General features: G+C 36.9%; 1 protein-coding gene across 3 annotated transcripts; it reads left to right on the forward strand.

Annotated features, from left to right (window-relative positions):
• Nucleotides 1-3226: 3226 nt before the first annotated feature.
• On the forward strand, nt 3227-23012 carry LOC105060646 (pentatricopeptide repeat-containing protein At5g27270). Of its 3 annotated transcripts, XR_012137563.1 has the most exons (9): nt 3227-3937; nt 12135-13539; nt 13690-14001; nt 16514-16618; nt 16716-16803; nt 16956-17077; nt 17320-17384; nt 19395-19487; nt 21410-21548. XR_012137563.1 is itself a non-coding variant. In XM_073250205.1 (8 exons), the coding sequence occupies exons 1-8, from the start codon at nt 3368-3370 to the stop codon at nt 20967-20969; spliced, it is 2673 nt and encodes an 890-aa protein (XP_073106306.1). In that variant the 5' UTR covers nt 3227-3367; the 3' UTR covers nt 20970-21365. The 3 variants fall into 3 exon arrangements, 2 of the variants coding, with proteins under 2 accessions (XP_073106306.1, XP_019701396.2); XM_073250205.1 differs by lacking the exons at nt 19395-19487; nt 21410-21548 and adding an exon at nt 20964-21365; XM_019845837.3 differs by lacking the exon at nt 19395-19487 and having other exon boundaries at nt 3232-3937; nt 21410-23012.
• Nucleotides 23013-23551: the final 539 nt, after the last annotated feature.

The raw sequence follows: 23551 nt of genomic DNA on the forward strand, positions 1-23551 counted from the left end.
TTTCTAAGAATAAAATGTATGGATTTGGATTGCATATGTATTCATCTGGCATAATCGTGAAGACTTCTACATCATGCTCTACTTCTCAATCAGACAACCCTTCAGGGAGTGCATTCATCGCCAACTCTACGGTCCAAGGGCTATGGAGATTATGCAGGAGCATATTATAGCGGCTTTGATGAATCCTCAACATAGAGAAATACTGCGATCTCTTATTTCTAATTTTGATTTCACATCATTTGAGTAGTTGTCATTTCCTCTATAAGAAGGCACTGAGTCAAACATCTCTCCAATTGATCTTCCATATGATTGATGTTTGATTATAAACTTATTAGGTGTAGTCTTATATTTGATGCTGGATACTAATTAGAGTTGAATTGTTTAATATTTTGAAGTATTGTATTTGCTTATGGATTGAAATCTTGATGGATGCTAAACTTATGTTTGTAAAAGTTTTACTGAAATGTGTTTGCTCAAATATATTGTTGTGTTGTTTTGTGTTATAAAATATTAGATTCTGGCTGATATGTTAAGAATTAGGATATACACAGATCTGCTACTATATTTGCAAAATAGTCTTTCAAGTGAAAGCTTTATTAAGAAATTTGCAAAAAAAATAAAATGCTAGATGGAAACTTTATCAAGAGATTATTAAGGGACTTTTTAACAAACCTCAAACTATCATTAAGGGACTACTAAGGGTTATCATCGAGGGATCTGTGATGGGTAACTTCTTCACAAATCATTCAATTGATCAATTTTTAGCAAGAGATATTCCTTCGATGAATCTCTTGGTAATTATTGAGAGATTTTTGAGTATATTTTAATTAGTGAATCTCTTGAAAAATGGTTGGTTCTTGACAAATGACCTTCAATTGCATCAAGAAAAATTTTCTCTCTAAAATTTTTCAATCCCTTAGTAATTATCGAGGGATTTTTGAGAGAGACTTTCACCAATATCAGATATTCCAAGAAATGGACTTTTTTTGAAAATTTTTCGATAAATCTCTTCATCAAGGAACTTTTGACTTTCACCAAGAAATTTTATCTTTCGCTGAAAGGCTGATTTGTGATAGTGAGTTAGATTATTAAACTGATTAGCTAGCATTGAGATCAGCTATTCTTTCATGGCTGATGTTTTTGCAAAAGTGGGAATGGTTAACAAGTTATAGTACATTCTCACCATCCTAGTTGATAAACTAGTCTCTTTAGAAAATATTGCCAAGTTTTTGAATGTGATCTGGGCCTACAATGCTCAGTTTACTTTTTGGCAAATTATACTGTTGATCTTTAAGATAGGTTGACCAACATCTTTGACATTCACCATCTATTAGCTAACTTGATCAGAAAGTAGACATATTCACGTCCCATATAGATGAACTAGTGTTCAAATTCATTTCCTTATAAGTAAATATTAAGCTAGCATTGGATATGTATACTTTGGTAAGATAGATTTCACTCTTGAAAGAATCTGATTGTGTCTCTTGAATCACAATTGATTGAAGCTTGCTAGGACATAGTGAAGCTGGAGTGCAACAACAAGGAGAAATTCTTAGCTTTAGACATAGCTCAACAACAATTAGAAACATACAAGTCCTAGGTTTTGGCCCTATTCTATAGGATCATTACCTAGCTTTTGATCCTTTTCTACACGATCATCACCTCTAAGAAAATATCTCAAATTCTTCAAGATGAGTGGGAAAGAGTAAAATTCATTGTAAGAGGCCTATAAAATAGAGCCCATTATCTTTAGAATAGGGTATTATTGTTTGTATCAACCTTTTGACTGAAATCTAACCATACATAGTAGAATATCTTCTTACGAGATATATAATATTATTTTATTCTATTCGCTTTCAGACCAAATTTAACACCCTCTTGATCTTTTATAGATCTTTTTATGTAGCATTTAGATCTATCTTATCCATAGTCCACACGTAGATCCTTAACTATCCAAATGATCATGCTCCATACTTTACAAATTTCTAGGAATTGCTAAAATTGCAATATCCCCCCGACTTATGGCTTCAACATGTATATCATCCAAGCAGAGCATGATGTTTTCTTTTGATGTGGCTGGCCCCAACCCTTATGGCAAAGGTTATTAGTACCTTAGGGTCATAATTGTACTCTTCATCCATTAAGGAGTGGTTGGCTTCATTGATTGGAGTATAGACTCCAACTCCATGTAATTCCTCACACTGGACTGAGTTACTTTGGTTTAAACAAGTTCAAGTACTCTAAGTAATATTTAACTTCACCTCTTTGATAGGTCAAAACTAACTAGCTAGACTTCTAGGGAATCTAGTCACACTGTTCCTAAGTGCAATAGGCCAATTCATTTACTTAAATTGTATGATCAACCAAATTTATCATAATATATATCACAATGCGTCGTGGTTAGGCAATCCTTTTTCTTGATAATAGGATCAAGCTTCTTAGCTTGTTCTATCACAAACTCTAACACTGTCGTATATCACTCTACAAGTAGTTTTAACATAATGCCACTTGGCAGGAAAGCATCTCCAACAGGCCATACTTACTCTCCTCTAAATAGGATCGGAGCTGCATAGCTATCTTTTATAGAAAATCAATGGATAGATTGGTTACCATCATTTGGAAAGTATCATTCTACTTTTTTTGTAAAATCATAATCGATATGCAATAATGTCTCACTAGATATGCTAAAGAACTTGATTGCAAGTGATCTAGAACTGGATGTGCTAGGAAGCTTGTCGTTGTAGTTGTTGTCAAGACCTTTGCCATAGAGCTTTAATGTGATGACGATATCACCATTCATGTCAAAGCACTTGAAGATCATTTGGAGGCTTCTCAATTTCCTCCTGGCTTGAGTCTGAACAATTGATGCTCAGCATATTTTAGTTCTAAAAAGAAAATTAATCATGTGACGGACTTGTGACACCACTTTATTATGTAGACAAATCACAGATGATGTTGGATCAGTACCCTAGCTTAAGGATTCAACTAAAAATTTTAACCCGGAGGAAGAGAATGCAAATTGGTTAAATATGAGAGGGTGAAACTGTAATTTTATTATATTTTCTTAACCAGGTCTATCGGAATTGACCTGATGTTGGGCCTGGTATGGATTTGGATCTTACTAAAATCCAGACCCGATCTGTCACCCGGTAGGCTGCACTCCTTAGTCTACGAGATTTCTAATTTGGAAAAGTTTTCGTTAGCCTGTCGATATCCAAGCTATCCCCATCCCGCGTGCTTGGCACTCGATATCGAAGCTTATCGTCTCTGATCCTCTCCAGCGGTCTCGGCGGCTCCCTCCCACTCTTCTCCCTCCCTCGCCCCGCCGCCCCAAACCCCTGGAAAGAAAAAGAAAAGAAAAAAAACTATGGAGTCCACCAAAACCCCTTTCCTCTCCCCCTTGTCCCCTTCCCCCAAAAAACCCTTCCTCCCTCCCTCCAAATCCACAAATCGCCCCCCAAAACCCCTCAAAACCCCACGCCGCTCCGCCCCTGTCCGCGCATGCTACGTCTCTGACCCCTGGACCCTCAGCGACGGCAACGGCAAGCCCCTGACGAGGCCCTACCGGCGCCACCCCCGGAAGCCCCTCTCCGACGACGACGCCCGCCGCATCATCAACGCCAAGGCCCAGTACCTCAGCCGTCTGCGCCGCAACCAAGGGAGCGGCGCCCAGACCCCGCGCTGGATCCGCCGAACGCCGGAGCAGATGGTCCGGTACATCGAGGACGACAGGGACGGGCATTTATACGGGAAGCACGTGGTGGCGGCAATCAAAGCCGTGCGGAGCCTCTCCGGGTGGCCGGAGGGGTCCTACGATATGAGGGAGGTGATGGCGTCGTTCGTCGTGAAGCTGAGCTTCCGGGAGATGTGCATCGTGCTCAAGGAGCAGCGTGGGTGGCGCCAGGTCAGGGATTTCTTTGCCTGGATGAAGCTGCAGGTCCGCAAAAATCCTTCCTTTTTCAAGTTTTATACCTGTTTTTCCACATATAGGTTCCCGTCTGTTTGTTGAAGCACTAGATTTCTTGCGTTTTTACAGTTACCTGTGTTGTTTTCATTAATTATGAACTGGGTTCTGCTTGTGAATCCTCAATTCTATAGTGATGTTGATAGAAACGTGTTTGACTATTGACACCTAGGTTTTGAATGTTTGGTTTGAGGAACACTTAGTTGAAATATTAGGTTGTTAGGTTGGTTTGATTATATTCCGCTCTTCTATTAGAATCCCTAGTTTGACAAACACTATGTTGGGCTTAGGTGGTAAGTACATGTGCCCAAAGATGTGTACATTATAAAAAGTTTGGGTATTTCACCTATTATGCAAAAGTCATTGAAAAAAAAATAGTGGTAGAAAAGCTATAGAAGTACAGTGGATGTATAGGGTAAGTATCAAAAAAATTAGGTAAGTATAATGGATCGTATAAGGTAAGTGTGTAGGCTACACATTTTTAACCAGGTCCATATTATATTATCTATATCAAAAAAAATTGAAGGGCCTATATTACATTATATCATAAAATCTTGAAGACTTCAGCTTTGAATTTCTAGATTACCACAAAGATCATGAGATATCAAACAGGGCACTGGTTGATACAGACCTTTAATTGAGTATGCCATTAGTACAAAACCAGCTACCAAAATCCATACATTGTTTAAGGAACATTACACACAAGAGAATCCAAAGATAAACGAGCAACAAGTGAACAACAATAATTGTCAGCGGATGAAGCACACAGTGATACATATGTTGCTCATCCAAAGTTATACATATCAACCTTTTCCTGTTAGTATCAAACAGACCAAAAAGATGACTGAATTCCAAATCCTAAATCTGAAAATGCTGAAATCTAGCTTCAGGTGACTAGATTTCAATATCTCTGCCTAGATCGGCTCCTTGAATGGTGAACACATGATGATCTGCAGAGGATTGGAAAGATAATGTCACACTACATGGTGGTACTGTATTTTAACAACAAAAATTTGTAATATGTTACCATTCAGCGAGAAAAACAAATAAATAACTTGTATTGATAAAATAGTGGGATCTTTGAATTCTAGGAACTCTGATTACATTCTTAAAGTATCCTGAATTTTAATAATAAATACTTTGCATACTTTTCATGGATGTTAATAAGGTTCACCTAGGCACCTAGAGGGAGTGATCTGTCTAGGCTGAAGCTTTCTAGATGTTTTCATTCCCATATAGATGTTTGAGAATCAAGTCTCACTCAATCAGGTTAACCATACAAGCATATGTAGTGCAAAACAATTTTGATACATCATGCAGAAATGAAACTAAGAGTCAAATAACCAAGAAATGAAACTTACTAGAATAAACAATAAATCATCAATCTCCTAAAAGCATGGATTCTGTCATCAAAGTTGAAAATTCTGAAATAAACAATAAATTAAGTTACATTTTAATGAAATGAATAATAAACACATTAAGCTACTGGCAAATAAAACTATAGCTTAATAAATTCATTTGTATTATTTGATTCAAGTCATTCAAGCTCATTCATGCTTTTTTCAACATTAGTTGGTAGTGACGAAGCTTGTAGCCATCCTTGTGCCCATAAAAGATCCTCCACTAATTTAGGAGTCAAAAAACTTTGGAATGAGTCAAGTACACTACCACTAGTACTATATGCAGACTCCGACACAGCAATAGAAATAGGAATGATGAACACATCTTTTGCTACTTGAGAGAGAATTGGATACTTAGAGCAATTCACCTTCCATCAACCCAAAACTTCAAACTTTGCATCATCTTTTTCACATCCATGCTCTAAACACCGATCCACCTTGGATTTGTTGTCCTCATCTTCTTCTATAATTTTTTCGGTCGAGACTTTGTCAACAAATGAGGAGTTTGCTCCTATTGATCAATATCCATCTCACTTGAACTTTGAGCTTTATTAGTGGATTGCACACTTGAAGCTGCAGGAAGGATCCTATAATTCTCCTACCAACAAAGCAAAGTTTCTTTCACTATTCTAGTCATTGCAAAAGTCACATCCGATTCATAAATTTAGCTAAAAAAACTTTCATATATTTCAATCTGTATCAAGGACCAAGCACGGCCGCAACAAATAACAACATATTCATTTTCTAAACATCTCTCTTATAGTTATCAAAATTGGCTTTTGTCTCGAAGCCATAAAGCTTAAGTATGTATCATCACTTTTTTGCCTACTCTAACAAGAGGCATTGAATTCCAACATTTTCAAGAAAAAGGAACTAGAAGTGACATAGAGATAACTGGAGAAGTGTAGAATAGCATCATAAAAAGCTTGTAAAAATTTCATCAATACACAATCATTTTCCCAATTTTGTCGGTAGGTGCGCCATTTTTCCCTCCAAGTCCATTCAAATATCCTGAATCTTGATCTTCCAACCTTTCAAAAGCTTTTTGGAATTTCACAACCACCTCTAACATCATGTAAGTTGAATTCCACCTTGTCAAAACATCTAAACACAACATGCTTTAACCTATGATTTTCTTTTACTATGCACATATTTTGAATTTACTTAACCTTGCAGGAGAAACCTTCATATATCTCATGGCATCACGGATTCCAATAATTGAATCATTTGAATACTTTGAACACTCGTCATGGAGGACCGCCCAAAAAGAAGTCTAGATGCACTTCTATTAAGCACAAATATAAAAATTAAGAAATTTTTTTTTGGGAATTGGGGAATTTCATTTTTATGTGAACTCTAGGCCATAGTTTTGTGGATTTTAGAATTAGAATTTTATTAGAACATTAGTATTTTATTTTTATGCAAACTCTTATTAGGATTTTGGGTTGTTTATATAAACCTGTTGCTATGTTAATTGAGAACACAATTTGCATTACTGAGATTTGAGAATGCAGAATATTGAGTTGCCTTCTCACTCTGCTTTATCCTCCACCTCATTCTTTTGTTCTCTCATCTTTTTCTCTCTTCTTCTTCTGTACTGCATTGGTACTAGAGCCTTTGTCCTACATCAATTTGGTATTAGAGCTTTTGTCTTGCATTACATCACTAACAGCAAGACTCAGAATATGTGCACATCTCATATGAAGAAAATCATCATTTAACATATTTCCTTTCCAATTGTTGATTTTTTCTTTACGTACCCAATTGCAACATTATTAAAACTCGCATTTTCAACTGTAATAATGAAAATTTTCTCCACTTTCTACTCAAGCAAGCAATTCTCAACTACCTTACCAATGGCCTCACCTTTATGACTAGAAATTGGACAAAAGTTTAAAATTCTTTTGTGCAATTTCCAATCATTATCTATGAAATGTTTGGTAAGACAAATCATCGAGATTTTACAAAGAAATCCATGTATCTGTCGTAAGACATTCTTCAAGATGTCTTATGCTAGAGATTTTTAAGATAAATTTCAACACAATCTCTTGCCATAGTCGTACATGAAGGAATATGGAGCTTTGGTTGTAAAAGAGTAATAAATTCATGAAAATCTTCACGTTCAACAAATTTAAAGGGTAACTCATCAACGATTACCATCCTAGCGAGCCCCTTTCTGCACACTTCTTGATCTATTTTCACTATCTTAAGACTACAGCACTATCTCCCTCTTGTCCTGTTTCTTTTAAAAGCTAAGGTCTTTTGTTTTGTATCTACATTGTTAAATGAGTACTTCTTGCATCTTCCTAAATGAGCCCTTAAGGTATTACTACCATGAGCACTAGGATGAGCATAATCTACATCACAATAATTGCATATAGCTCTAACTATATCACATTCTTCACTTTCAACTTTAGTAAAATGAACCAAAGTCCAAACATCTGATTTGTTTTAGGATCTCTTTGTCTTACCACTTGCTGTTGCTTTCCCTTTTGAAGTAGCATTGATGGGAGGTTTTCTACTGTCCACACCCGTGGCTATGGTTTGATTAATGGAACTTGGTATTTCAATTGTATGAATGTTTGGTATCGCTCATCGTTAACATCTAAAAAGAAAAAAAGAGGTTAAATATATATTACTATACATATTTACTAATAAAAATGAGCTCAAAGAAACATATGTTACTTCCTCCGTGATGCAATTGGTGGTTGGAAGAGAAATAAGAATAGCTCGAAACAAAAGAAAAGAAAATAAGGCAATATACAAATACAACAGATTAAACACAGCAGACAATAAAAGCCTATCCAAGGTGCCACACTGGGATGGCCTTGGTGGAACAAGCTGAAGTTGGGCATCTTTTGTGGAGGATAACATAAGAATCCTTGGAGTTTCTAAGTTGCATTGTGTCCATAACTTGTGCTAGCGAAAAGGCAATTGGGTGAATTTTTTAGCCAATTATCGTCAACATACTATTACCATATGATAATTATTTAGAGTGATGTTAGATTTTCTTCACTAACAATAAGATCAAAATGGCACTTTCGTAGTTTCATAACTGAATCTGATTTACTAACTCGAGGGGTGACAATAGGTTGGGTATGGGTCAGTTAATACCTATACTCGTCTCATAATTAAAAATCCCATATCTATATCCGTCCTGTACCCATCTCGGGTTGGGTCAGGTCAGATCAAGTAGAGGTGCGGATCGGATAGATAAGAGGGGTCAGGTCGGGTTGGGTGCACGTAAATATTATAAAAAATTATAATTTTGAAGGGGAGATATAGATTAAGGTTATATCAAGTGAGGTTTGGGCGAGGCATATCATTATCCATACCCGACCCAAACTTGCTTCGGGTATTTTTTTCTAGAATCCATATCCATCCTGAGTTCTAATCAGGTTAGGTAAAACGTGCCTCATTTGGGTTGGGTCGGGTCGGGCTAAATTGCCATCCAACTAACTCATATAAAATACATACACATTCATACATACTTGCATAGTTGCATTTGTGTGAAAAATTCATACATACATACATACACATTCATGCATACTTGCATTTGTGTAAAAAATTCATGCATACACATTCGTCTGTGAGGAAAACTGGGCAAAACATATTTTTTGGGGACTAAAATATGTAATCTTTTATTGATTTTATGAGATGAATGAGTCCTACGTAAATGAATCCAGGGTTGATCAGCTGACAACAGAAGGTAGATGGTCAATCATTGAGAAAAATAGGATCTATATGAAGAATCCATTGGGAGTATCCAACTCCACGTTGGATAATCACCCGTGGAAAGTCCTAATCAGTCTTTAAAGCACTATAGGAATAGACATGCTGGGAGAAGTAGCGGATCTTTTTGGTAGCGTGTGTCACCTATTTGAAGAGGCATCCATTGCTCTGAAAATGTTTTTTCAACAGTCTACAAGGAGGTAGGCAATGGCAAAAGCACTCTGTTTTAGGGAGATGTCTATATTGGTTTTCACCTACCCTTCAAATTGTTGAAGATGAGGGCATCAAAGTTAGTGACTATATTATAGTTAATAATGGTTTACTAAGTTGGAGCAAGTATTCAAGTCCTGACGGGACATCCCATTGGACAGCAGGATGGGGTATTGCCCCATGTGTTGGGATAGGATTGTCCCATCATTGTCTTTGCATCCCAATCAGCACATTTTAGGACATCCCCTATCCTGAGTGTCAGGATGGGGTAGGATGGTGGTGTGCCCCGTTCTATGGAAAAACTGGGACAGCCTCATCCCATGGGATTTAAAACCTTGAGTTTGAGTACAGCTTTCAAGTTCGTGATTCCTTATGTTGAGGTATGGGATTTAAAATCTCTTATCTGCTGAATGTTTTTTTTTGTCAACTCTCTTTCTAGTGACATGATCAGATGAAGATGGAGCAAACAAGGCATCTTTTGTTCCAAATCCACCTATGACCTCCTTCATTAGAGAGGGGTTTTTACCTGCTTGCTGCTTCAATTTGGAAATCAAATATGCTAGAGAAGATAAAAAAATTCTTTTGGATCCTACTTAAGAGTAAGCTCTTAACTAGGGATAATTTCAGGAAAAGAAGATGGAACATCTCATCAGTCATCTTCTTTGTGGTAGATTGGAGGAATAGCCATTCACCTTTTCCTTTTTTGTGGATTTTCTTCTAAAGATCAATAGTCTGAAATTTCAGAGGCAACTGATTTGTCAGACAAAATTCATGAGGAACATAAAAATAGTCTAGATTACTAATGCAAATAAAGAGTGGAGACCTTATTTTGGGGTCAGAAGCACCTGTTCAATGCTGCTTGTGCTCGCAAAATCTTCAATGACCACCTGATCTGCTAAAGTGAAAGCCAGGAAATGAGAATGAGAAGTGGAGTAATCAAGAAAGGACCAGACATTGCCGGCTTAGATCAGCCATGCTCCTCCTGCTGATGAAGATTTACAAACATTGAAGGAAAGAGAGAGAGAGACTGAGAGAGAGGGACGAACCTGTGAGCTTGAGCTTGTAAGGTGCGAAGAAGATGATGCCAGTGAGGGGTTGGAGGAGGAGGGAGGCAAGGGAGAGTGGGCAGATGGAGCCCCTGCTTTGATGAGGGAAGGGGTGAAGGGGGGCTTCCAGCAGCGGGGTGGGAGGAGAACAACGAAAAGAATTTAAGGCTGTTGAACTGCCGAATGATGAACTGCTTTTAAGTTTATGCACACACACACACACACACACACACACACACATATATATATGTATATATATATATATGGACCTTGTTCGGATTGTGTCCACTTTTAAGTGTGTGTGTGTGTGTAGACCTCACAGCTTAGTGGCCAATAAAACACCTAGATCAAAGGATTCAAGAGCTTGTAGAAAGAAAATTTTCAATGATAACTCAAGGAAAAGGAATTTCTGAAGGATAACTCTAGGAAAAGGAATTTTATGCTTGGGTTATTTGTCCAGTTCTTAGTTAGGAGGCATTCCTAGATAGGAAACCTAGGTGACCACTCATTAATGTGTTTTGAGATTCTCCTAACTTGAGGAAATTGCACCAGTGTGTAAATTATACTAACTGTACCTTGAGCATTTTTGACAGCCAAGAGACTAAAGAAGATAAATATTTACTAAAAAGTAATAAAAATGTATAATACAATTTTGAATCACTGAAGTATGCCTGTAACTCAGGAAAGTTGACAAAAATCTTAGTTGATAGCTCATCACCTTATCCTTTTTGGATTTGTACACCTATCACCATTTTCCTTTCTTCATCTAGTTTTTTCTTGTAATGTTATTTATCATGCTTGACATATCTGTTAGGTTGTTTTGCATTAATTCTTCTTCATCCTGCTCATGTTGAAGAAAAACAGGAGATCACTTGTATCTTGGAAGTGAAGCACTGATGGGCACCAAAGAGTCTACAAGTTCTTCTTTAAATCGGTTTTTTGTGTGTTTCCTAAATCCACTTTCATCCTTGAGACAGATTTGGTATCATTATAGGCCCTAGAGAGTCTATTTCTATATGTATATTTTCAACAGAGGAAGGAAGAACAAAATTGATGAAATAACGAGAATGGTTTTGAATGTTGGACAAGATGTTTCTATGTAAAATGGGTGTGGGCCATGATAGAAGCAAGAATTTTGCATTTTAAGTGAAGTTTAGGCAGTTATGTGACTGGGGATGTTTTTTTTTGAATCAATGTACACTTTTTTATGTTTTACTCTTGCTGAGTTTGATTTGTTTTAAATTGATGAAGCTTTATTGTTAATAGAGCAAGATTGGTTGTCAAGTTGTGATTTTGGATGGGTTATAGTAGCAGAATTGTTAGCTTAAGTAGGGCAGCATTACTGTTTGATCTCCATGTTCTGTTGGAAAAATTGAATGGATCAGTAAATCTTTAAGTTCTTCAGTCATAGTGCAGAAATGGCTGAATTTTGAAAGAACTAGATTGCTTGGTTCTGAGGTTCTTGTGTCAATCACTGGGTTTTATATTGTTTAACAAGATGATGCTTCTGGTACAATATTTTGATTAGTTGTGATATGAAAGGATAGAGCATCGTTATTTTTAAAGCATTGTTACATCACTAATATATTGATAGTTTCTGTTGGAAAAAATTCTATAAGTTGATGCCCCTTGTTATGGTTTGGGAAATGCTGAATATACTTGGTGTATATCAGTTATATGGCTGTACTACTCTGCCTCTTAATACTTGAGTATACATTCATGTTGTTGAACTCGACTTACCATTACTCACCATTGGCCATTGTTCTTATTGTTGATGTGCAGCTATGCTACAGACCCAGTGTAATTGTCTACACGATTGTTCTTAAAACATATGGCCAAGTTGGAAAGATCAGACTTGCAGAACAGATATTTCTGGAGATGCTTGAAGCAGGCTGTGAACCTGATGAAGTTGCTTGTGGCACTATGCTTTGCACGTATGCTAGGTGGGGACGGCATAAGGACATGTTATTATTTTATTCTGCTGTGCGTAGGCGAGATATCTTACCCTCTGTTGCAGTTTTTAATTTCATGATTTCATCTTTGCAAAAGCAGAAGCTGCATGTAAAGGTTATCCAGTTGTGGAAGCAGATGTTGAATGCTGGAGTAGAGCCCAATCGTTTCACTTATACAGTTGTTATAAGTTCATATGCCAAAGAAGGCCTTATGGAGGAAGCTTTGGATGTGTATCGAAAAATGAAAAAATCTGGACTCATCCCTGAGGAGGCAACATATGGCCTTTTGATCAGCTTAACTGCAAAACATGGCAAAGGAGATGAGGCACTAAGACTTTATGAAGAGATGAAGCCTCTGGGTATTATTCCAAGTAACTATACTTATGCTTCGCTTCTGTCTTTGCATTATAAAAATGCTGATTACTCTAAAGCGCTCTCACTCTTTTCAGAGATGGAAAGGAATAAAATTATGCCTGATGAAGTTATCTATGGTATACTTATTAGGATATATGGCAAACTTGGCCTGTATGAGGATTCGCAAAAAACTTTTGAAGACATTGAAAAATTAGGTCTCCTTAGTGATGAGAAAACATATGTAGCAATGGCGCAGGTTCATCTGAATGTTGGAAGCCATGAGAAAGCTTTAGAAGTTATTGAGCTCATGAGGTCTAAAGATGTGGAGCTGTCAGATTTTGCATATAGTTTTTTACTTCGGTGTTATGTCTCCAAGGAAGACGTGGCTTCTGCAGAATATGTGTTTCAAAATCTATCAAGGAATGGCTTTCCTGATTCAATCTGCTGCAATGACTTACTTACGCTCTATGTTAAATTAGGTCTTCTGGAGAAGGCCAAAGCATTAATCTCACAGATGACAAAACATGAAGTCCACTTTGATGAGAACCTTTATGAGACTGTTATGGAAGTATATTGCAGAGAGGGGATGATAAATGAGGCTGAACAATTAATAAAGGAGATGGAAGATGTTGGATCATGCATGGATAACACCACAAAAACGTCATTGATGGCCATGTATGGGGAAGCTGGATGGCTTCAGAAAGCAGAAGACTTGTTAAAGACCTTAGAGCAACCAGACACTACAGCACTCAGTGTGATGCTTTGCCTGTACATAGAAAATGGTGATACCTGTAAATCCAAAGAAATTTTGAAGACCATGTTGGAGACTACTGGTGGCTTGTCTGCTGCAAGCCAGCTGATCTGCAAATTTGTTAGGGAAGGTAAGTGGCTTATGAAGGCTCATTCCAATAATTCTCTACGCCCGTTTTTAGTGGATTTTGGACAACAATCTTCATTTTGATCTATGTTAATCATGAAAGTCAGATTTGTCTAATTTTGTGGGACTAATATCCATTAGTATTCTGCTATAGGAAGTATAACTGAAGCGGAATCCATGTATAGACAGTTAATGGAGCTTGGTTTCAGACCTCTGGACTCAGCAGCTGCTTCTATGATTACTTTATATGGTCAGTGCCAGCAACTAAAACAAGCCCAAGAAATATTTGATTCAATGGCTCAATCTTCAAGCACTAGAGGAGCTATTTATAACTCGATGGTAGATACCTTTTGCAAATGTGGTAAAATCGATGAGGCAAACCAGCTCTACAAAAAAATGGTTGATCAAGGCTATACTCCGGATGCGGTCACCATCAGTATACTCGTATATGCTTTAATGAAGCACGGTATAAATCCAATTTAAGAACTACACTAGCTGTTTTTTTTTTTTTTCTTTTTGCTCTTATTAATTAATCAGAAGAGTGGAAGCCTTTTTGTTTCCAATTCCTTAAAAAGAATGTGAGCAAGATATTGGTTTTAGCTGCCAATTAGTGTGTCAATATTATTTATTTTTTTTGCAGTGACTGTAGACCCAACTGGAAATCCCATTGAGGGGAAACGAAGCCCCCCTGGGGGTGGGTTGGTGTGGGGGGAGGGTGGGAAAGCTTTAGGTCTGTCAGGGATCCTTTCCTTTAGGTATGGCAGAACAAGGTGGGTGATTAAAGAAATTTAGTTAAGAATGACACCTCTATATTTGTCATATGATTTGTAGATGATTCATGTTTTCCAATGTGGATGGAGACGATCGGGTTTTGTTTTTTTCAAGAAGAATTGGGTCACAATAGTTTTTATTTAGAAAACAAAATTTGTTTAGGCTTTTGATCTTGTGGATTAGCATGGATGGTGGTGACATTAGGTGAATGAAGTGGGCGTAATATTGAGTAATTGGTTAATCTATGAAATTAGTTGTTTTATGTATTGGGAGGCCATGCTCTGTGGCTTGCTTTTGCTGTTGGAAGTGTTTGGAAGAAAGCTTGCTTCTTGGAAGAGAATGGGTCATTGTTATGAGTTCAATTGATGTTTATAAAATCTATATTGGTTTTCAATTTACTCATCTCCTTTTTCCAGTGACCAGTTGAGCTGATGAGATTATTAAAATACAAAAGTTTTTTTTATATTATTTTGTAGCATGCTTGCACATCTGATGCATGTTAAATACAAAGGAGATAAATAGAAAAGTTAATAAATTTAATTTTTAATATAGTTTAATATGCAAACACTTTTGGGATGTGCAAGATGCATGGGCTCAAGCCCTTGGGCTTGGATGAAAAATTGCAGTGGGATGGCATTTCCCTACCTGAAATAGCAAATAGGGAGTGGATGTTTATGGAAAAATTCAGATATGTGGAATTCTAGAAAACTAAGTTTTTGTGGTATGCTTGTGAATCTCTAATAGAGTCCGAAAGAAGTGGGATTATCATGAATCCCCAAGATTGGCATGGGATACATGGGGGGTGGTCATGTTGATTAGTAGAATTCAAAGATTGAGTGATTAAAAGAGAGATGTACTTTACATCATTATTTTATAGATTTGCTTTTCATATTATTAGTTTATAGTGAAGTTTTTGATGTGAACTGTCACGCCCCAAATCCGGGACATAACATGGCCATATTACCGAGGGAAAGAGAGAAATACTGGAGAGAAGGGAAAAGACACGTGAGAGAGAGAAAATCCTAGAGAGACACCAGAGAGAGCTTTTCTCTCTCTTCTTCTTCTTTTCTTTCTTTCTTTCTTTTTCCTTTCTTTTTCTTCTTTCTTGGCCGAATAGGGGAGCAAAGGGGCTGATGGCTCATGATCGGAAGTTTGGCAGCGGAGGGTGACATAGGTTGCCGGCGGTGGTGGAGCAAGGGACGGTTAGCGGCGAGGGCCGAACGGTAGGAAATCAAGTTAAAAAATATAGAAAACAGAGGATCCACGCCAAGATCTCTGGGGAAGACAGCAAATAGGTGGGAGGTGCGGCACCGAAGGTGACAGCAGTGGTGGCCCGAAAAAGGGGAAGAAGGCTCGGCCAAAATAGGGGAAAAACAGGGCATCGGTCTTTGTGGGTTTTTCGATGAACTCAACGGTTGGTGGCCATGTGCAAGGGCATGGGAAGAAGGGGAAGAAAGAGAGGAAGAGAGGCTGGGGCATACCTCGGGCTCTGGTGACATCTCAGGCGATGATTTTTGGCAGACACGGTGAGGGTAGTGTGCGACTTCAATGAGAGAAAACAAGGAGAAAGAAGATGGAGAAAGACCGGGTTCGTCGTGGATTGCTTAGGAGGGGGAGGGGGGGATTTATGGAGGACTCCCAAGGGTCTTTGGCAGCCCTTAGGAGTCCGATTCTTAGCCGGACATGGTGGAAAAGAAGACTCCTATTGGGACTCTTCATCTCAGTTCTTTTTTTTTTTTTTTGGCCGCTGTTTGGGTGAGGTTTGGGCCATCTTAGTGATGGGCTGGTCTAATGGACCAGGCTATCACATGAACTAAATAGTTTTCCATGCAAGGTCCAATTCGACAGACTCAAGGACCCCAACTCGCTATTTTTCATATCGTATATATGATATAAATGACATAGAGGAGGAAATTGCCAATTTTGGTTATTAAGAAGGCTTACTTGCCATGAAGATTAGGAGTATGGGCATAAGATGTTTACAATTGCTGAAGTGGGCCTCATCGGTGAGGTGGTGGTTTAGTCTTTCATTCAGGGTCTTGTCAAAAGTAAAAAATGTGAAGGCTTCATAACAAATGACAATTTATAGTTTTCGTCATCATTTTTTCTAATTCTGCAGAATTGTCTGGGGACTTATGATTTCACTATTTACATCTCATACTAAAGCATTATATCTGATCTTCATTTGTTGATTTGGTACTCTTTAGGCAAATATCAGCAGGCAGAAAACATTATCAATGACAGTTTTCATGATGGCGTGGAGCTTGATACTGTTGCATACAATACTTATATAAAAGCAATGCTTGATGCAGGTCAAGGCTCTAGCCATCCAAGTTTTTTCATTATCCAATAAAGCTGGGATTTTTGATTTTGATGGCTAATATTAAACCACTAATGAAAATCATGCAGGTAAACTGCACTCTGCTGTTAGCATATATGACCGCATGATTTCATCTGGTGTTCCCCCATCTCTTCAGACATACAACACTATGATCAGGTGGCACATTTATGCGCCTCTGTTTAATACATTGGAAGGATGATATTTGTGGCAGAACTGTCTCTTCTTCTCTCAGCTGTATGCATCTTTCTTCTTGGGTGGTAGTTGCTTCCATCTATTTGATGCCTTCCTTTCCATTCTAAAAAATGCAGTGTATATGGTCAAGGAGGAAAGTTGGAGAAGGCTATTGAGATATTCAACACTGCACAAGACTCGGGTCTCATAATAGATGAGAAAGCATATACCAATATGATTAGCTTTTATGGAAAGGCTGGTGGGTTTCTCTTTCCTCCACCCTCCAACTATAGCAGCTGAATTTATTGTTAGCTAGGCTGACTTTCATTGTTATGTGTAATATCAAGTTTGGTTTAACTGCTTTACATGCTATATATTAACTTAGAAATTTTTTACTCTTGTTAAGCGGTTGCATCTTAACTCCAACATGAAATAGTTGGGATCATAAGATAATCGTCTATGCTTGTTTATTTTGCCTAAAATTGGTTTGTGGCTATGCAGGTAGGAGTCAAGAAGCTTATCAACTATTTAGTAAAATGAAGGGGGGTGGAATAAGACCTGGAAAGGTATGCACTTACATTTCAGAAATAAAGAGTATATGAACAAAAGTATCTTCTTCCTTGCTAGAATGCTGCTTCAAAGTTGATAGCTTTGCTGGTTATTAACAATGTTGCATGGACAAGGATATGATGGATTTAGATGCGTGTTGAAGTATTTGACTTGACAAGAGCAAAAAAGGGAGATACAGGGATATATAGGATAAATTATAAGTTTAAATAAATTATATACTATTACGTATTACCTTTAAATATTGTTTTGTTTAAATATTGAAAGAAAATATTAAAACGATATATCTATTAAGATCTTTAAATATACATGTTTCTTATTTGAACATTCCAATAAACCTAATGATAATGAGAACAATAATATTTTGTGAAGTTATTTCAATACTACATCCTTGATCGATCTCCAAAAAGAATAAATATTTGCTCCTATTATAGAAATAGGGCACTAAACTTATTGTTGGAAGATTTTAACGCTCATTCGATCTTTAAAAGTGGCTATCAAAGAACTTTATAGGTATCCAAGTATCTGATACATATCTGACTTGAATTCACTTCTGATACAGATTATTGGAGTTGGATGCAAGTGTCCAGCTAACAGGGGTTATTAGAGATTAAATTTTTAAACCACCTATGGTATATAGTGAGAAATGGGATTGACAAATTTGTTATCCCATGCATACCCACATGCAGAGATAGGTTTGGGCTTTGAGGCGAAACTTGGATGCCGTGTAGCATTCTTGATATGATGGAACTACATATTTTTTTTTATTTTAACTTGAAGTGCTACTTTTATAAAATGCTAATTATATAAATTTCTTTTCTTGATATATATTCCTTGCTTCATTCTAGTTAAAATTTTTATGAGAGCATTGTTAGGGTTATGATCATGACAAATTAGTGGTGTTAATGAAGATCATGAAAAATACTAGTAAGTAAAGAGGTTCTCTGTGACAATCCAACATTAGTTATTTTTTCATTTTTTCCCCTTGATAATGTTCTTCCCTCTCTGTGGTTTTATTTCTCTTAACATCGTTTTCACATTCTTTAGAGGTTACCGGGGTCCTGACATGTAATTTTGGACTAATTGGGGAGATGCTTTGAGACACAAGCAATGGGTGTTTTTGTAGATTTGTAAAGAAAATTGCTGCCTCCTAGGACATTTTCCTTATTGACATTTTCCATGCTTCTTAATGGTTCTGGTCAAGCGTTTGCAATGAGCTGGATGTAATTTGTAGTACACAAACCACTGAGGCACATTATGTGTGATTGTTTGTTCTATTTTGTTGAACACGAGGTTTGAGATGTGGAGGGTCAAACTTTGCATTGACTAGGGCGGTATGCCATGCACCACATAAAGTATTGTGCTGATAAAGGGCACTGATGTGTACATGTAGATATGCCTCAAACATCTTTGGTACAACATTTTTTTAACATTCAAAATTTCGTTCTGGCATTTACAGCATGTATTGTTGTCTTAATCATTGCTTTTGCAAGAAATAATGTGGAAAGATCAATTTAAGTGCCCTAGGCATGTTCTATGTGTGCTAAAGTCAATGATATGTATCTATCACATAAAATCATATAATTTGGAATTAAAAGTAGATAAATAACTTATGGTATATGTGATAAAGATTTATAGTGTGCACATTTATAACATATAAGCAAATAGGAATAGTAAAGATAAAATAAAATTATGTGAAATAATAATAAAAGTTTCAATTTCTCCTTTTCTTCATCAGCAAATAATCAGTGAGAATCCTTGAATTAGGATGACCTCTTTATTGTATTGAGTTCGACATATGGCAAGTCTTCTTTCTACCTAATTTTGAATTAAATTTCTTAAGCTTATTTCCTAAATTTATTTGCTTTATAACTTGATTTCTTGTTTCTTTACTTTCCTTTGACTAAAACTTAAACAAAAAATGGTTCTTTTAGCCTTGAAATTCAAAAATTCAAAGTTGAATCTTATAAAGATCAGCATAGGATGCTTCTTAGGATCTCCTTCTGTAGGTATTTGTGGAGAACAAGCTTCACTAAAAGCCATACTTAAGGAGTATCAAGCAAAACTACTTGGTTCGGGCATCCTTTTGTTCTTGGTATGGGGTAAGTTGACTTTGATCTCCCCCGCCACTTGATTCATATTGGTTTGAGTGATTCAAGTGTGATTTGGTACTATTTGCTCCATAGTTATTAAACTTGGACTCTAGATTGACCTAGCCAAGGGTTGGGTCGCCGATTCACTGTTCCTATTACCAGGTCAATTGGTCAAATTGTGTTTATACTAAAATATATTAAAAATTATAGAAAAAAAGATATAAAAGGATGTCTTGGTGCGTGAGGCTCACGCCATTGCAGGGTTCTAGGAGAGTTAGATGTATGCAGCCTTACCCTCATGTGCAGAGTGGTTGTTTCTATATTTTGAATAAGTGACAAAGAGGCCATAATAGAGCAACCTTATTGTTGCCAACACCTGATAGAAAAGTAAGATAAAATCTAAGAAAAATCTACATGATAATTGATAAAATTTTTGACTTTAGATGCTGCTATTTAAAACACAATCTACATTCTACACTACTCTATAATTGCAGAATAAATACAAAATAATCATGAATCATCAACTTTTTTAAAAAGAATTGCCAAAAAGATTATATAATATGGGAAAATTTGGAGGATTTATATTTTAAAGTTATTTTAAATAGTCAAGTTTTGAAAATTTCCAAAAGAATAAAATGAAATATATTTATTTTTCATATACCTGAGGAAAAAATAATTGATAATTTCTTTGATGAAAATTATTGAAAATATTATAACTTGCTTGAATTAACTACACGGTAATATATATTATATAAGGACAATGGTTAACTACAACTTGTGTCTCCGATTGAGAGGATTTTGTCTATACACGGGTTTAGTGGTTCAAATCTTCAATGCAATAGAATTTTGATGTGATATTTTTGAACCAAGATTAGACTCAGTTTTCCACTCGCTTGGTTTTCTACTTGCCTAGTTCCCCAGTTTTTTCGAACCTGTCTGATTTAACCATTTTTCACCTGGGTCAAATGCATATCTGGTCTAATTATAAAAGTGCACTGTGTAGGGGTCCAATTCAGCAGTTTCTGGTCGAATTGGCCAGTCCTATCTAGGTTTAATAATTATGATCTGCTTAAATGGAGACTCCTTGTACCATTTTAGGGTCAGAAGAGTATGTATTGAGCGATACATTCCGAACTGACTAGTTTTTCAAACATTGATTCAACAAAAAATCCTTCTAGAATAACACTAGCTGGAGCTGACATCTCACGTGAAAAGTTTCATTGACACATCTGCATTGTTGGTAGGGTGAGCAGCATTGTTACATCAACATCTTTAGAACAAATTTTGTCATGGATACGTGTAGTATATATTTTATCTATACATTACAAAAGATGGCAGATCCAAAATAAATATTGTAATTTTGGCTAATCATATAGTAGCAACATTAATGCATTTGCATGATCTTGCTGCATTTTGTCAATACTAGTCATCTGTTATCTTGTGTGCATTGCTTTCTTATAAATGCTATAAACAATCACCTGTAAGGTTTAATGTCCTGCTGGAGCAAGGCGGTTACATTGGTACCTTACAATTGTGACAAGAAAACAGGACCAAAGATAGGTGTGGGACATCGGTTCTCTCTCGAACAGGGATGTCCTGACTATGCTGATTCCTGATTGTCTTGACACTCAGGATGCTCCAAGACATTTGGATGGACCAAGATAGGCTAAGATACATTATTTTTTTCTTTTTTTTTCTTATTATTAGGATTGTTTCAGTCCATCTGGACTGTACCATCCGAAAAGCAAACCAAGATGGTTCTGGTACTAAGATTTAAATCCTTGCTTGCCTCTCTTCCTCTCTCTTACACTCTCTACATGCACACTTGGTTTACTTCTATTATTTAAAGTCAATCACTGCCAAAATCTGTTACCTGGCATTACTTTATTGCGAAAAATTGTCTTACACTGGTGTGATATATGACCTAGCAGATTAGTTACAATATCATGATCAATGTTTATGCCACTTCTGGACTTCATCATCAAGCAGAAAATCTTTTTGAAGACATGCAAGAAGATGGCCATTTCCCTGATTCCCTCACATACCTTGCACTGATTAGAGCATACACTGAGAACCATAACTATTGCAAAGCAGAGAATATTATTCAGAGGATGTTAAAGGAGGGAATTAGTCCTTCATGTGCTCATTTCAACCACCTAATCTTTGCCTTCATAAAAGAAGGGAACATTCCAGAGGCAGAAAGAGTGTATGGGCAATTGAAACAAATGGGCTTGAGTCCTGATTTAGCATGCTGTCGAGCTATGATGAGGGCATATATGGACCATGGGCTTATTGACAAAGGTATAGCATTCTTTGAAACAGTCAATGGGTTTGTAAAACCTGATGGGTTTTTCTTAAGTGCTGCTGTTCATCTGTATGAGTTTGCTGGCAAGGAATCTGAAGCTGGGGATATTATAGATAACATGAATCTGCAGGGACTCTTGTTTCTAAGAAACCTGAGAATTGGATCAAAGTCTGTAACAGCACAGAATATGATGTGATGAAGTTGAACCAGGCAGTGACTTATAAATTGCATCTAGACATATTCATCTCATGGTGTGGCTCTCAGCATGATTGGGCTGATTACCCAGATTGTTCATATGGTGTCGATGTGTGTTATTATGTGGCTGCTCACAAATGATAAGGATATTAATAGCTTCAAAGCCCATGAGATGATGCCTTGGTTAGTTGGCATTGTATAGAAAGCTGTTTCTTTATATATAGGTGGTGTGGACTGAGTTGGGTGACAATCATCAAATGAGAAGGAACATGAGTTGCTCAATGCACCAGCTGTAATCGGCTATGATGTGAGAAGATAATGATTACTCCTACCAAATACATTTATATGAGAGATGTGATTGTAAGGTCTGCATTTTAGTGCAGTGTATTCTGAATTTTGCTTACAAAATGAGCGGAATGATCTGATCGAGGACAAGTATTAACTAATGAAGGCATCATGCAGGATAGCAAAATTTTCACGATGTTGACATTGATTAGCCAATTACCAGACTTGATATTGGACCTTAAGCTATCACAGGACCTGCTTGGTAGGACCTCTCTGAAGGCTGATGAGAAAGAGAAAAACGACTTGAAACTTCCGCAAAAGACTGCGGCTGTTTGACTGCCTCTGATGAAAGATAGAATTACAGAAAACTAGATAAATTTGCTCTTGATTGTCGATGGTTGTTTATGTTCAACTTTTGGCACCTCTTGTTTCTTAAATAATGAATATGAGTTTAGAATGTCGTCCTACGAGGGAGTCCAGAGCCAAAGGGGCTCGGTACTTTTTTGAGTTATAGTGTTCAAAAGAGGGGACCCTCCTGAAGTTTAGTGTATCACCCACAGAGCTGCCAACTAATGGGGCATTTTCTCAGCTCGTCCCTGTATAATGTACAGTTCTTATTGTACGGTAACATTGTAATGCACTTTAGAATTCATTTCTCAGGAAATTCAATGGAAATGATGTCAAGTTGCAACATATAATGGTGGTTGATCATGTAGTTGAAACTCCCCATCTTCAGGGGATTAATGGAATTGACTCTCTCTCTCTCTCTCTCCCTCCCTCCCTGCCTTCCTCCTATGTGTATGTGTGGGTTAATGGTGGAAATCAATTTCTCAAGGTTGATTGGTATAAAAATCTTTATGCTACCATACTTTGCCATCATGTGGTTTGTCTACAGAGCTCGATTCCACAGCATTGTTCGTGCAACGATTCTACTGTTGGTGGATGTATGTTATTTTTAATTGTCTAGATGCTTTGCAATACTTCTCCACGACTATAATTTGAAGGTGCAGTTAAAGTTTGCAAAGGACACTAATTGCATGTAAGTTGACTTGTGTGATTTGTGCATGCACCAAATCAAAGTAAATTACTAGATGTCAACCATGGCAAACATTTTTAATACATACAAGGTTTGGTCTTACGACCAGCATGAAATGCTACAGGGATCTTGGTTTTGCTCATAAACATTTTGCATGATGCATTTGAATTCTTGCAACTTGATGAGGATTATTATTTTTAAAATTGCTTTACAGAGATCTTGTCAATAGCTATTGGCATGGTTGGTGCACGT

The sequence above is a fragment of the Elaeis guineensis genome, chromosome 16, assembly GCF_000442705.2.
Source record: "Elaeis guineensis isolate ETL-2024a chromosome 16, EG11, whole genome shotgun sequence".
Taxonomy (NCBI): domain Eukaryota; kingdom Viridiplantae; phylum Streptophyta; class Magnoliopsida; order Arecales; family Arecaceae; genus Elaeis; species Elaeis guineensis.